This window comes from Bufo gargarizans, chromosome 1 (genome assembly GCF_014858855.1).
Source record: "Bufo gargarizans isolate SCDJY-AF-19 chromosome 1, ASM1485885v1, whole genome shotgun sequence".
NCBI lineage: Eukaryota > Metazoa > Chordata > Amphibia > Anura > Bufonidae > Bufo > Bufo gargarizans.
In genome coordinates, this window is record NC_058080.1 from 389,199,947 (window position 1) to 389,214,930 (window position 14,984).

General features: G+C 48.8%; 1 protein-coding gene across 1 annotated transcript in view; it reads right to left on the reverse strand.

Annotated features, from left to right (window-relative positions):
- Positions 1 to 3,767: 3,767 nt before the first annotated feature.
- The window catches only part of SRP72 (signal recognition particle 72), a 38,779-nt gene continuing 27,562 nt past the window's right edge, over positions 3,768 to 14,984 (reverse strand). Inside the window, exons 18-19 of the mRNA XM_044270744.1 lie at positions 13,984 to 14,143; positions 3,768 to 4,279 (exon numbers count right to left, since the gene is read on the reverse strand). Of these exons, the coding sequence (XP_044126679.1) occupies positions 4,099 to 4,279; positions 13,984 to 14,143 (341 nt within the window). The 3' untranslated portion in view covers positions 3,768 to 4,098. The remainder of the gene's footprint in view (positions 4,280 to 13,983; positions 14,144 to 14,984) is intronic.

The window sequence follows — 14,984 nt, forward strand, 5'->3', positions numbered from 1 at the left end:
TTGGGGCCCGTTCTCCTTAGACCCGTTTGCTTCTCGTTGGAACGCCCAGCTACCCAGGTACTACAGTTGGAGGCCGGATCCTCGATCGGAGGAGGTGGACGCATTGCTCCAGGATTGGTCAGGCGCTCTCTTATACACCATTCCACCCTTCGCCTTGATACCTCGGGTACTTTCTCAGGTGCGTCGCCAACAGGCGGAATTAGTTCTAGTGGTCCCGTTTTGGTGTCCGCAGACTTGGTTTCCACAGCTGATGGAGTTATTGATTGCGGACCCAATTCTTCTTCCGGCCCGTCTGGATCTTCTTCAGGGCCCGCTGGGTCAGCACCATCCCCTTCTGTTGAACAACGCTCTCCGTCTCCTGGCGTGCAGGATCTCAGGGGTCGCTGGGATATCGATGGAATATCGGAAACGACTAGATTCCTTCTGGAAAGTGCGTGGGCCCCCGGTACCATTCGGGCATATCAAGCAGCCTGGGGAGTTTGGTCTCGTTGGTGCTTGGGACTGAACCTGGATCCCGTTACGGCTCCTGTAGAGGATGTTTTGCAGTTTCTGTCCTCCCTCTTTGAGGATGGCAAGGCCTATCGTACGATTAATTTGTACAGATCAGCCATTTCTTCCCGTCATCAAGGTTTCTCGGGTCTTCAGGCAGGCCAACATCCTCTGGTACGCCGTTTACTCAAGGGTTCTCGTCTCTCTAGGCCTCCTAGACCTCGGTTCTCCTCTTTGTGGGATGTGTCCCTGGTTATTGACTTCTTGTCTCGTTGGCCTTCTAATTCGGATCTTTCGTTACGTCAGCTTTCGGCAAAGCTCGTTACTTTATTCTGCTTAGTTTCGTGTAAGCGCGTCTCGGATGTCCGTGCCTTGGACTTTAATGCGGTCTCTTTCACTCCCGAGGGGATTTCTTTCAATGTTTCTCATCGTACCAAGACGAGCATTTCAGCGGTTGCTTACCCTGCTTTTTCTGATTGCCCCGCCGTTTGTCCGGTTTCCTGTTTTAGGGAATACCTCTCTCAGACGGCGTCCCTTCGGTCTGGGGAGTCGCCACAACTTTTTGTGTCCTTTCGCAGGCTGTTTGCCCCGGTTACTAGTGTTACCCTTTCTCGCTGGGTCAAGTGGATTCTGTCTCTTTCGGGTGTCGATACTTCCATCTTTACGGCACATTCGGTTCGTGGGGCTTCCGCTACGTCTATGGCGGTTTCGGGAGCCCGTTTGGAGGATATTTTGAAACTAGCGGACTGGTCCAGGGCCTCTACGTTCAGGGATTTTTATTTTCGTCCTGGGCCTCACGCTTTTTCGTCTGTTATTTCTTCACTTTGAACTAGCAATATGAGCCTCCGTGTCTTGTGATAAAATTTAATGATTTTCCTAGTTTATGACGTAAAGTCATGATTTTATTAAAGACACGGAGACGAGTATTGCCCTCCCGTTTCCCTCCCTTTTCGATGGTTTTACTTATCTTTATATATTGCCTGTACGGTTTATGCCATTTTGTATCTGTGATTTTACATTTGTCGTTATGTTATTTATTTTATGTGTCTGCCAGTTTATTTCGGCTGTGGTGCTGTTGCTATTTTACAGTATTCATTACTCTGAGATTACCATGCTGTTTGTTTTCCATCTTTCCCTAGGTTGACTCTCCTGATCTGGGCTCGTGTCTGTGCAGCTCGTTACAAGTCTGGGTCGCAGTTATGGTCGTCTCCCGTTGGAGTGTTCCGGTTTAGTAGATCCCGGTCTTCTGGATGTTCGTATTGTTGCAGTTGGACAAAGAAAGAGGAAGTGTTCCCTGTGGAGGAGCTACTTATGGACTGATGGGAGGGAGGGGGTTACCCTTAGGGGTGTTTCTTTTTGTTACCATGGTTACTCTTCTTGCTGCTATGGAATTTAGTAAAGGAAGAGAGGGCAATACTCGCCTCCGTATCTTTAATAAAATCATGACTTTACATCAAACTAGGAAAATTAAATTCAACAATATTATTTTGACATGGATATTTTATATTATTTTTATTTTATTATTTATTATTATTTTGACATGGATATTTTGATAGGAGTGCATTCACACAGCAAATTGGAGAAATGTCTGTGATGGAAATCCATGCATATTTTGCAACAAAGAATCCCATTTAGGGTGCATTCACATGACTATGGACCCATTGTAACTACGTCTATTCTTGTCCAGAAAACAGACACGAGTAGGACAAGTTCTATCTTTTTTTTGTGGGACTACGGATGGACATACAGATGTGGACATTTTTTTGCAGCCTCTTTGAAATGAATGGGTCCACCCACATCCAATCCGCAAAAAGTATGGAGCGGATGCAGACCATTTTTGGTTGTGTGAATGGGGCCTAAGATATATGGAACTGTCACATAAATTTGTGCAACAAAAATGCAAATGTGTAAATACTGAAGTGCCTTTCTTCTGAGTTAAGGGCACTGCAGCTACAGATGGAAGTAGGCTGTTTGAACAGTTGAACGAACAATTGTCTGATGATCTGATCTGTTTCTCATATACATTTTTATTCCATATTGCTTGCTGCAGCTGTTCATACTGACTATACATGTTTAGCGACAATGAGCGAAGAATGAATATTTTTTCTGTAAATGTTCTTTCAAAGATATTTTTGCCAATTATTGGACGAAAATTTCAAACATGACCAACCTCTCTGCCAACACCAATCAGCTGTTCCACAGTAGCTACAGCACAGGAAGTACACAGCTCTGTCCTTTGTGCTGTAACCTGCTCCATTTACTATAATAGCTACTGCAAAACAGCTGATCGGTAGGAGTGCAGTGTGTCTGATCTCTACCGATTAAGCCTCATGCAGATGTCTGTGAGATACCGGACTGGCATTGCAGCAACGCTTTCAACGTGGAAAGGGAACAGTGGTGCATCGTGGAAGAAGAGTCCCAGAAATGTTGCAAGAAATTGACATTTTCTAATTTGTGAATACAAATCTGTCCGGGTCATGTGATATGCCACCATGTGCTAGACCAGTGACTGTATAGATATCAGACCTGTGTGTCCATCATGTGACCAGGACAGATTTATCTTCACTGGAAATAAACAAAAGGTTCCTATTGAATGACAGTAGAGATCTTACAAAATGTGAAGAACTGATGCAGAACAGTATCAGTACTTCAATATGCAAAGAATAACAATTTACTGAGACCATAACACTCCATTTGTGATCCTGGCAGTAGTAATCCAAATGACCAGAAATGTGATATATGGTCACACACACTGAATACTGCAACAGGCAGTTAGCCTGTCACTACTGCGCATGTGCACTCCGCCTGAAGCCTGCAAGGCAGAGTGTCAGATCAAACAATGATGGTAGGGTACATGAATCTCCCCACAGAATCTCTAGGATTAACATCAACTCTATGGGGAGACAATACCACCAGTGTAAAAAGCACAAAATTTATTCAGAGGTGCATCATAGGTGGTTTGTGTGCCAAAAACAGACGTTTATGGGAACAGATTTCTGGTGGACTTTATACCAGTTTTCCAGGGCCCGTAATATCTTTTGAGACATGATGGGCCTAACCCCTCTCACTTTTTAGAAAAGTGGGAGTGTAAGCAGGGAGGAAATCATAATTATTTTTTTTGCTATGGCAGAAAACTGGCATAGAAGCGATGATAAATTCCCCCCAGTATGTTAAGCAGAGAGATAAATTGGCCTGTTTATAGAGGCAGTGGTTTGAAAATGTAAAATTTGGAGGAGTTGTCTGTATAAAAAGGTGTGAACACAAAAAACTCATATGGCTGTTGCTGATATCGCTTTAATGCACAACTTAAAGACCATAGTAGTTTTATACAACTAAAAGCCTTCCAGGTGGAAGGTGGTCCTAACAACTGTCATGATTTCAGGAATAGTGTCAAGGTAAAACAAAAAAAAAATTGTTGTATTTAGGGAAATAAAAAGGGAGCAGGATTTGCAATAGTTAGTCAGAACCCAAATTTAAATAAAAAATTGCTTCCAAAATCAACCTTTTAGATTTCCTAAAAAATGCGCGTGCATTAAAACAGCACATGGTAAGACATGGACTACAGTTGGTGGGTGAAACTTGGAGACACCATACTCCCAGGAGGCATCATCACCAATTACTTCTTCCGCCTTTCTTTTTCTTTTGTTGCTGTTTTTTCTTTGTGCCAGCAGCACCTACTGGCTTTTGATGTCTTGGTGGAACAACATTGCTGTTTGGCACATTTGCCGTTGTCACTCCCGCTCCAGGCCTTGGAGATGTTGGTGGACTGCTGGCTGTTTTGCTTGCATCCCTAAAAATAAAAATGATGAATTATGAGGATAATAAAATAAATGACATAAAACAACTCAAATTTGTGCACTGTGCTACCTGTACAAGAAGCATTAGTCATATTCAGTCACTAATGCGTCTAAAAAATATATAAATTATATATATCTCCCCTAGGACGTACGTTTCTGATATATTCCCCAAAAAATGGCCTGCATTAGCCAATAGAAGCCAGCAAGCCTTTCACTTAAATGCAAACTGCCATACACACGGTCACATGTCCCTTAGCAGCCAAAAGAGGCTCAGAGGCCCTTAGTCTCCACATACACACAGTTTTACTCCAGGTTTCCATAAAAACCCAGCCATTTTTCTTCACTGCTGTAGGTCAGCTTTAGGCTAGGGCTACAGGACGACAATAAGTCGCACGACACATAGGGCACAACTACACTGCTACATGCATCCATCTTGGATGGATTTTTTGCGACTGTCATGACGAAGGGCGACACTATAGCCTATTATAAAAACGGTTGAGAAAAAATAAATAAAAATGTCACGTGACACGTCATCGTGTAGCCCTAGCATTAAAGGAAGTCATAATTTTTTTTTGCCATGGCAGAAAACTGGTGTAGAAGCGATGATAAATTCCCCCCAGTATGTTGAGGCAGAGAGATAAATTGGCCTGTTTATAGAGGCAGTGGTTTGAAAATGTAAAATTTGGAGGAGTTGTCTGTATAAAAAGGTGTGAACGCCCAAAGAAAAAAATATCACGTGCAGGTCATCGCTAAAGGGACTGGGGCCACTATTAAAGGAGCAACTATTGTGGAGGTCACTTAAGTCAGCAGGGTACTATGGAGGTCACTTAAGGGAGCGGTCCCCTGAGGAGGTCACTGTCAAAAGAGTAGGGTGCTGTGAAACTCACTGTTAAAGGGGCGGGCTGCTGTGAAGGTCCCATTTTAAAGTGGCGGGGCACTGTGGGGGGGGGGGGGGGTGTCAGTGTTAAGGGGCAGGGCACTGTGGAGTTCACTGTTAAAGGGGTGGGGTGCTTTAGAGGTCACTGTTACAGGGGATACCGTCGATATCTTAACGACACACAGAAACATTACATAAAATATATCCGTGTGAAGCCGGGTCCTTCTGCTAAATAAAAAAAGCAGCTAATGTCATGTTTGTCATTTGCATCCCTTCTTCCCAGAAATCCAGAGGAGCATGTATGGCCTATAAGCCTCCTCATGCCGATTAAGCCGCTCTGTAAGAAGAGACAGTACCTCCCACATCATATGGAGGCCCATTATTTCATTGTGCAGGTCAAGCCCCTCATTACCATGTGACTCACTGAAAATATATACAGGATCATACTAAATAAAAATAAAAAAAATACTGAAGAGAAACCACCCAAGTACAACTGCATAAAAAACTAACAACCAATTTTTGTAGTACTTAAAAGGGGTTGTGGAGTGGCATAAGGGTCCATTTACACATCCGTAGTGTATTGTGGATCTGCAATACACCTGGCCGGCACCCCCATAGAACTGCCTATTCTTGTTTGCAATTGCGGACAATAGAACATGTTCTATTTTTGGGGGGGGGGGGGGGGGGGGGGGCCACGCTCCGGAAATGCGGATGTGGACAGCACAGTGTGCTGTCCGCATCTCTTCCTGCCCCATAGAGAATAAACAGGTCCGGATTCGTTCCGCAATGTTGCTGAACGGATGTTGACCCATTCTACGGACGTGTGAATGGACCCAATACTGATGACCTATCCTCAGGATAGGTTATCATATCAGATCAGCTGTTAGAAGAGGATGCGGCGCTAGTGTGAGCACTGCGTCCTCTTCAAACTTCAACTGAAAGCCGTCTTACAGCACAATCCCTTTAAGGTATCATGCACACAGCTGTTGTGGTTCCGTTCCGTGCATTGAGGACCGCAATTTGCGGTCCCCAATGCACGGGCAACATCCGTGTGGCGGCTGGGACGGATCGAGACCCATTCAACTTGAACATGTCTGTGGGGTTCCGATCCGTGCTTCTGTGCTGCATCTCCATGATTGTGTACCCAGTCAAGTGGGTGTACCCATCAGTGATGCGGAGTGCACATGGGCCGGTGCCCGTGTATTGCAGATCCGCCGAATGCGGGCTGCAATACGACCACGGGCACACAACGGCTGTGTGCATGAGGCCTAAAACAGTTATGTAAGGCTGGGTTCACATCACGATTTTCCCATTCTTTTACATTAAAAGGATGCCTCAGACTCAGGCTACTTTCACACTAGCGTTTCTATTTTCCGGTATTGAGATCAGTCATAGGATCTTAATATCGGAGAAAAACACTTCTGTTTTCATTGTCAATGGGGACAAAATGTAACTGAACAGAACGGAATTCTACTAAATGCATTTCGTTCCGTTTGGTTGAGTCCCCATACCAGAGAGAAAACCGCAGCATGCTGCGGTTTTCTTTCCATCATGGGATGCGGAGCAAGACGGATGACCCACAATGCAAGTCAATGGGGACGGATCAGTTTTCTATGACACAACATAAAACGGATCCATCTCCCTTTGACTTTCAATGGCGTTCATGACGGATCTGTCTTGGCTATGTTAGAGATAATACAACCAGATCCATTTATAACAGATGCAGACGGTTGTATTATCAGTAACAGAAGCGTTTTTGCTGAGCCCTACTGGATTCCGCAAAAACGCTAGTGTGAAAGTTGCCTTATGCCATACAGTGGCATCCAGTCACCATAGAGTTCCATTGTAAAAAATACGTATACGTTTTTTTTCACCGGACTGTGCAGGATACAAGAATGTGGTGTGCTGCGTTTTTGTATCCTTTGTATTGGAATGTTTACGTCAAACAGAGGCATAAAACGTGATGTGATCTAACAGTACAGAACAATAGCAGCTAGTTAACAACGAGATTTTTGTATAACTTACCAGTAAAATCTCTTTCTCGCTCTTTCCTTGGGGGACACAGAAGACCTTGGGTATAGCTCATCTCCCTAGGAGGCGTGACACTAAGCAAGAACTGTTAGCCCCTCCTCCACAGCTATACCCTCAGCCTGGAGAGAGAGAGAGACTGTCAGTTGCGTGTCCAAGTAGTGAAAACAAGGCAAAGTCCAAAAGTGGAACCAACAAGCCAACTACCCAACGGGAAAACAAACCCGGAAACCGCGCAGAGAAGAACAAAGAATGGGTGGGTGCTGTGTCCCCCAAGGAAAGAGCGAGAAAGAGATTTTACTGGTAAGTTATACAAAAATCTCGTTTTCTCGCCCAGTTTCCTTGGGGGACACAGAAGACCTTGGGACGTTCAATAGCAGTCCAAGAGGGGAGGGACCACAGCACCAAGGCGAAGCACTCGAAGGCATCAAGAAACCGCCGCCTGCAGACCAGGCGGCCCAAGGCAGCAGACGCTGAAGCCCGAGTACGCACCCTGTAGAACCTGGTAAGGTGTGCAAGGAAGAAGTGACCGCCCTGCACAAATGCATGGCCGAAGCCTAATGCCTCAGACCCAGGAGGAACCGACAGCTATGGGAAATGAACTGTGACACCAAAAGCAGGACCCTGCCCTTAGTGCGGCAACCACAACAATAGCCACTCTGAGAAAGTGGAGGAAGCCACCCTGGATGCCGTCAACCCTTCGCGCGGACCTCCTGGAACACAAGAGACCGAACGTAGACAAGAGTCGGAGATCTCCAAGTAAAAAACTGCAAGGTCCAAACAACGTCCAAACCGGTGAAGTGTCCGTTCCCAGGGGTGGGAAGGGGAGGACGACTGCCTCGACGAAATGAAAGACAAACACCACCTTCAGAAGGAAGGAAGAGACGGAATGGAGAACAGCCCTGTCCTGGGGAAAGACAGAAGGCTCGGAACAAGAAGGGCCGCCACTCAGGCACCCTCCAGAGACACGACGGCTACAGAAACACAACCGTACAGGACAGAAGGAGTAGAGAGAACCACTAACGGCCCCAAGCGAAAGATTGGAGCGCCAAGAGCCCAGTATGTAGTTCCCAGGGCGGTACCGGAGGGCAGCACAAAGGAACCCAAGAGCCGCTCCACGGAAGAAGGACCAGACAGGACCAGAGGGCCGGGGAACGCTGAAAGAAGAAGGGCAGCGCTGACACCTGATACTGCAAGCGACAGAGTCCCAGTCCCAGTTCCAGGCCGGACTGGAGAAAAACAGAACCATGGAGAGAGAAAGGAAGAGAGGGGGAACGCCCAGCTTCCCACAGAACCCCAGGTAAAAACCCAAGTCCTCCAACAGATCCTGGACGAAACACGGCCTGGGCAAGAGGGTGAAAAACCCAATGGATCAGGCGCAGACCAGTAACACGGGTAGAACGGTCGGTAGAACTGGTCCCGCCGGCCCCCGAGCAAAGTTGTCCCGGATCCACCCAGAGTGGGGGAGCAGAAGGACAAACTGACAGGAACCGAAGGGTCCGTCCAGCAACCGCCAGATGCTAGGACAAGACAGGCTAAAACCCAAGCCGATGCAGTCACCACAGGAAGACGGACTACAGTCCCGGTGTGGGAGATCTGAAGACAATTTTGGCAAATGGCAGTCCTCCCAAGCTACCGAGAAGCAGGGCTGTGGAGTCGGTAGATAAATGCTCCGACTCCAACTCCTCAGTTTTTTGTACTTCCGACTCCGACTCCCCGACTCCTCTGTATTTAATATGCGAATGTATTTTATACATTCCTTGAAGGAAAGAAAGAAGTTCTTCTAAGCTCTTCTAGCACAGAGAGGTAGTTGGGCAGAAGCTGCTGCCTTCTCCTTTGTGTGCTGATCTTCTGCTGAAGACAGGGCAGTGGGAGGATCCAAGAAGGGACATTTATTTTAAAACATGATTTCCCTAGAAGAATCCCATAGTCATGTTTAAAGTTTAAGATAACATTCTGAGTTTACACGTTTTATAGCCTTAGCTGAATGACAGCAGTTTTTCCAATGGTTTACAGCAGGGATGTCAAACTCGTGGCCCTCCAGCTGTTGCAAAACTACAACTCCCATCATGCCTGGGCATACTACAGCTATCAGGGAATGATGGGAGTTGTAGTTTTGCAACATCTGGAGGGCCATGAGTTTGACATCCATGGTTTACAGCTTCAGTCTTGAACTATTGACCCTCCACTTATACAAGTGTCTCTAGTCCTGCAAAACACATTTACTTAATCCCTTATCAGTGAGAGGCGAGGTAAACCATGGGCATTGTGTTCCCTGTAACATCAGAACACAACACAATGGAAAGTATATGTATTGCCACTCCTAATTGTGCATTGCGTGCCATATAGTGAAGCATATGAAAAGCATGCTTCTTCACATCACTGAACGCGTTTGTTTTGCGGTTACGTGAGGCATGCATTGGCCTTTATTCTTACAGTAGAGAAGTCATTAATTATAACTGTTTATGAATTCGGACATTTAAACTTGCTTTTTTATTTTTTTATTCCAATTTAAATTTAGTAGGAGTCGGAGTCTGAGTCGGTTCATTTTTTGCCGACTCCGACTCCAGGTACCCAAAATTGACTCCGACTCCACAGCCCTGCCGAGAAGGTAAGTCCATAGCAGAAACATTGCCTAGAATTGAAAACAAAAAACGCAATCTGCACCCAGCGGGAGGACAGAACGCCGTAGACCCGGTAACTAGGTACGCAGCTAGCACAACCAGTGTGGACAAGGGGGGACCCAAAGGGAACACCAATACCATCCACCTGAACAACCACGCTCTCCCCCGAGGGAAGGGCAGTTAAGGAACAGCCTCTGAAGCGCGGCCGGAACAGAAGCCACATCGGAGTGATCTGTACCGAGTGGGAGCCAAACAGAACCGGCGAGAAAAGGCGGTCGAGACAGAGGCCGGCATAGGAGTGGGCAACAGAGAAGCCATAGAACAGCTCAAAAGCAGCGCACCGCTACACTGAGACGCCCGGTCCACCGCCTTGAATACCCTGAAGAACTCAAGGCGGAGGTCCTCCGGACCTGGGTAGGCGAGCACCCAAGAGAAGTTGGGTGACCTTCCCAAGAAGAGCAGCCCGAACCTGGTAGCAGATCAGACTGAAACACAGAGGGCGCCAACCGGAAAGAATCATACCACACTGCACCCGAAGAGGAGGAAAAGGTACTAGGCGAGGGGACCGTAGTCCTGCCAGAGCCAACATAAAATGCGAAGGGCGCTGCAGACAGCACTCTCGACCATGTGACCACTAGCGCAGGGAAACAATGCCGCGGAAGGACGAATGGGTACGTATCTAGGAACCACGAACACTCCCCGGGCGGAAGGGCCAACGAAATGAGTGAGTACCACCCAGCCCTGTGCAGGAGCGAGCAGCAGAGCCCGCCTACTTAAATATAAGGTATGCATCTGTTGCTTATCGGACAACACCTTAGGCTCACACAGGTGGACAGAATGATCTCCTTAGAGAATAGTGCAAGGCTTGCTGCAAACACCGTCTCCCAAGAGAAAAAGTATGTCGCAGGGGGAAAGGAGGCATACGTACGAGTAGCCCCGTAAGCAGTGAGAAGGCTAACCCACCTACGGGACGAGAAGGCATACACGGCCCAAACAACGCACAGGAACGTCCGCTCACTGCAAAAATATCACTCAGCGAAGAAGGCCAGCCACGGAGTCCCACAGTATCTACGAAAGTGCAACTGAAAAGGAGTTATGCACAAGACTAGCAAGGAATGCGATAGAACGCAAACTGACCTCCCCGAAAGGGGGGGACATGTACCTGGCAAAACTGCAGCCAGCAAAAGTGCAAGGGCCCGCCCCAAAAAGGGGGTGATGCCCAAGGTCGTAACTACGTCAGAGAAGTAGGGCATACCCTACTTCGCCCAGAAGGGCGCCATGCACATGGCCACACAGTATCCAGCAGGAACACAGGAGGTCCACCTAGTGAAAGGGGGGTCATGCACAGGGCTATCCTAGCATTAAGTGAGTGTGCAACAATTCACCCAACACCGAAATTTCGTGAGAGAGCAACTACTCCACCAATGAAGGGGGAACATGAGCAAGTCCAGCACAGCACATACAAGGACAGCCTTGAATCCCGTGAGCGTGCAAAATTCCGCCCCTGGAATGAGGGGTGGTCACGCACAAGACCAGCACCGCATCCAATGGGAACACAAGCGTTCCACCCATGTTAGAAAGCCATGCTCAAGACCAGCAATGTATCCGGTGAGAGTGCAGAATGCCGCCCAGAACACAAAGGGTGGGGGGGGGGGGGCCATGCACATGGCCAGCATCGCATTCAGGGAGAGTGCGAGCAGCCGGTGAAAATGTGCGTATGTCACCTAAAGGAGGCATGCCCATGGCCGGCAGCGAATCCAGTGAGAGTGCGTACACCGCCCACGGAAGAGGGGTCATGCATATGGCCGGCAGCGGATCCAGAAAGAGTGCAAGCACCCCGCCATGCATAGGGTTCATGCACCTGGCCAACAACGTACCGGCGAGAGAACAACCACCGACCGAGGGAGTGTATGTATGCCGCCAGCAGGGAAGGAGGCATGCCCAAGGCCGGCAGTGAATCCAATGAGAGTGCATCATACCGCCTATGGAAGGTGGGCATGCACATGGCTGGCAGTGAATCCAGTGAGAGTGCCGAATGCCGTCCACAGAAGGGAGTCATGCCTATGGCAGGCAGCGAATCCAGAGACAGCGCGGCGTTCCGCCTAAGGAAGGGGGTCGTGCACATGGCCAGCACCGAATCCGGTGAGAGTGCAATATTCCGCCTAAGAAGGGGGTCATGCACATGATCGGCAACGAATCCAGTGAGAGTGTAGCGTTCCGCCTATGGAAGGGGTCACGCACATGGCCGGCAACGAATTGCCGTGTTCCGCCTATGGAAGGCGGTCGTGCACATGGCCAGCACCGTATCCGGAGAAACTGCAGTAGGCCGCCAATGAAAGGGCGATCATGCACAAGGCCAACCCGCAGTTAAGGAGAGTGCAGTATCCCGCCAGGAGGGGGGTCCTGCACATGGCAGGCACCCTACAGAAAAGGCCGCATGCACTGACCAGCGCCGTAGCGCGGTGAGGGCAAAAAAAAACGCCTAGAAGGGGAAATGACCCTGGCAGCGCCGCAGCCGGGGAGCGCGACACCATGCCACCTATGGAAGGGGGGCATGTATACAGGCAGCACTCTGAGATGAGGCTGCAGTGTCCTGCGCAGCCCACAAGTCATATTAATAAATAATTAAATTTATTTCCTTTTTTTTTTTTTATTCATTTATTATAACCCAGCCTCACTGAGGCAGAAAGCCACACAGGCCCTTCGGAAGCCGGCCTGTACCCAAGGGGTTAACAGGGATCCGGCCTGGGGGCGGCACTGCGATCCTCTGGGGGCGGGGGAACCTCCAGGCGGGAAGATTTGCGCCCGGAGAAGTTCCAGCCCCCTCCAACAGAGGCCCGAATTTTGCGGCCTAACAGGCCGTGAAGCCGGGGTCTAAATTTTTAGCGGCGCCCGGCTGACCGGGGCCGCACAGTATTAAAAGTACCGGCCGGGCCTGCGGAGCGGCACATACCGGCCGCGGGTGCCCACCCCGCGGGCCGGAAGAGCCAGGAACCCGGATAAAGTGGGATCGCGGCCGCGAAGTGTCGCCCAGGAGGGGAACAACATTTTGCGGCGCCCGGCCGACCGGAATGTTCCGACGGTCGGCCGGGGGCTGTTGAGGCATAGCACTCATTTGTAGGCCGCGGTGCCCACCCGCTGTCGGAAGCGATGACCCGGCAGCCATTTCACCCCTGGAGCGGGCCCTTGGCCTAGAACAGCGCTCCATATGGCCGCAGCCACAACCACCTTGCCCTTGGACCGGTGCCCGTGATGGGTCAGGGGCAGCAAGGCGCGGGCCCTCCCTGAAGCAGTGGCCGGTAAGAGGGAGGGGGACCCTGAGACCAGGTCTGTGAGGGTGGGAAGCCTGCATAACCCCTACGTCAGGGGCAGCTAGGTGCGAACCTCTGCAGCTCCCCAGGCATTCTTCTTGTCAGGGAGAAGGGTGCCAATGTCCTATGGAGGGGAGGAGAGGGAGCAGAATGTCGCCCTGTGGCAGCCAGGGGCCAGCCTAGGGCTAGCAGGGACAAAAGGGTCCAGAGGCCCTGTCAGTATGCGGGTCAGGCACGCAGGAGACCGGGGGGGGGGGGGGGGGGGGACGACGACGTAGGGCTGGAGAAGCCAATCTCTCACCACAGCCGTCTTCACCCTCGGTCCGTTCCAGCAGGGTCGCCCCTTCAGCTACTGGCACCGCAGTGGCAGGACGCTGGAAGAGGGACTTGGCGTGCGAGCGACCCTTGTGCTGGCGGGATGTAGGGGAGCTGGGATGCCCTGATCCACCTTGCCTTCTGTGGGGGAGGCAGCAATGCGGAAGACCGGCACTGGCGCAGCTCGACCCCGGGAGAAACAGAGAGGTCTAGTGCGTCTCTGTTGTCCCTGATGTTCTGGAACAAAAAGAAAAGAAAAAAAGTAAAAATTAAAACAAGGAGAAAACAGCCCTGCAGAGCAGGGAGTGTCTTGCCTCCTTGGACACTAAGCTAAAAACTGACAGTCTCTCTCTCCAGGCTGAGGGTATAGCTGTGGAGGAGGGGCTAACAGTTCTTGCTTAGTGTCACGCCTCCTAGGGAGATGAGCTATACCCAAGGTCTTCTGTGTCACCCAAGGAAACTGGGCGAGAAATTCTTTTTATCACCTGACTTGCCCATCATGTGAATGGAAGACACTGTTAGATGAGCCAAGTCTCACTTACAGTTCAGCAGTTGCAGCAGATGTGGTTCCCTGAGTTCCCTTTCCAATCTGTTCCTTCTTCTTCCCCTTCTTTTTGCCACGATAATAGGATCTCTCTCGCATAGGTAACCATCGCTCTGGATCTGGGGTAACCTTGGGGTCATAATTCTTGGGTAACTTTCCTATTTTATGGATATAAAACAGTGGAGACATTTAGATCATGTTTATATGGTAGGTTTCAATTTATATGATAATATACAGCTTAAATAGAGATAATCACACCAGAAATCTTTGTTCGCTCCTTGATGGCATGGATTTAAGTTTACTGCGCATGGACCTCTTTAAGAGACGCATTAAACATTAAAAAGGCAGGAGCCTATTATTTTTTTTATTAAAAGGGAGTCTGTTACCAGGAAAGCTGAATATACACATACCTTTCACTTAGTGGACCATTGCTTTATTCTGGAGAAATACACACATATGCCAATGAAGAGTGAAGGGCACAAATGGCGGGCCCAAGTTCCTCTGTGCACCCCTTGCTCCTCCTGCTTTTTATGCCAGCCTCCCTCTCCTTCACGACTGACTGGTCCAGGTGAAATGACTATGCAGGAACTTGGTCCGGTCACTAAAGAAGATATAGGGGCTGGCAGTGGAGCAAGGGTGCACAGAGTGGCTTGACCCTGCCCTTGTTGCACTTAAAGCTTATTTGAATAGGGAATAAAAGTAAAATGAAGCAAGGGATCACTAAGGCATTGTACCTGGTTTAACAGTATATTTTGTGGTGACTGAATCCCTTTTAGAGTGGCATACCAAAATATTTTATACTCGTTTTTATTGAAAAGTAAATGTAATATAAGAATAAAACCTTTACATACACATGTCTTACTGATATTTGCACAAAAACAATATATTAATGATCCTGGCCACCAGTGTACATAAACATACATAATAGTATAGTAGAGGTATCAGGAGAATTAAAGGGGTATTCCCATCACAGACAATGGAGGCATATCGCTAGGATAT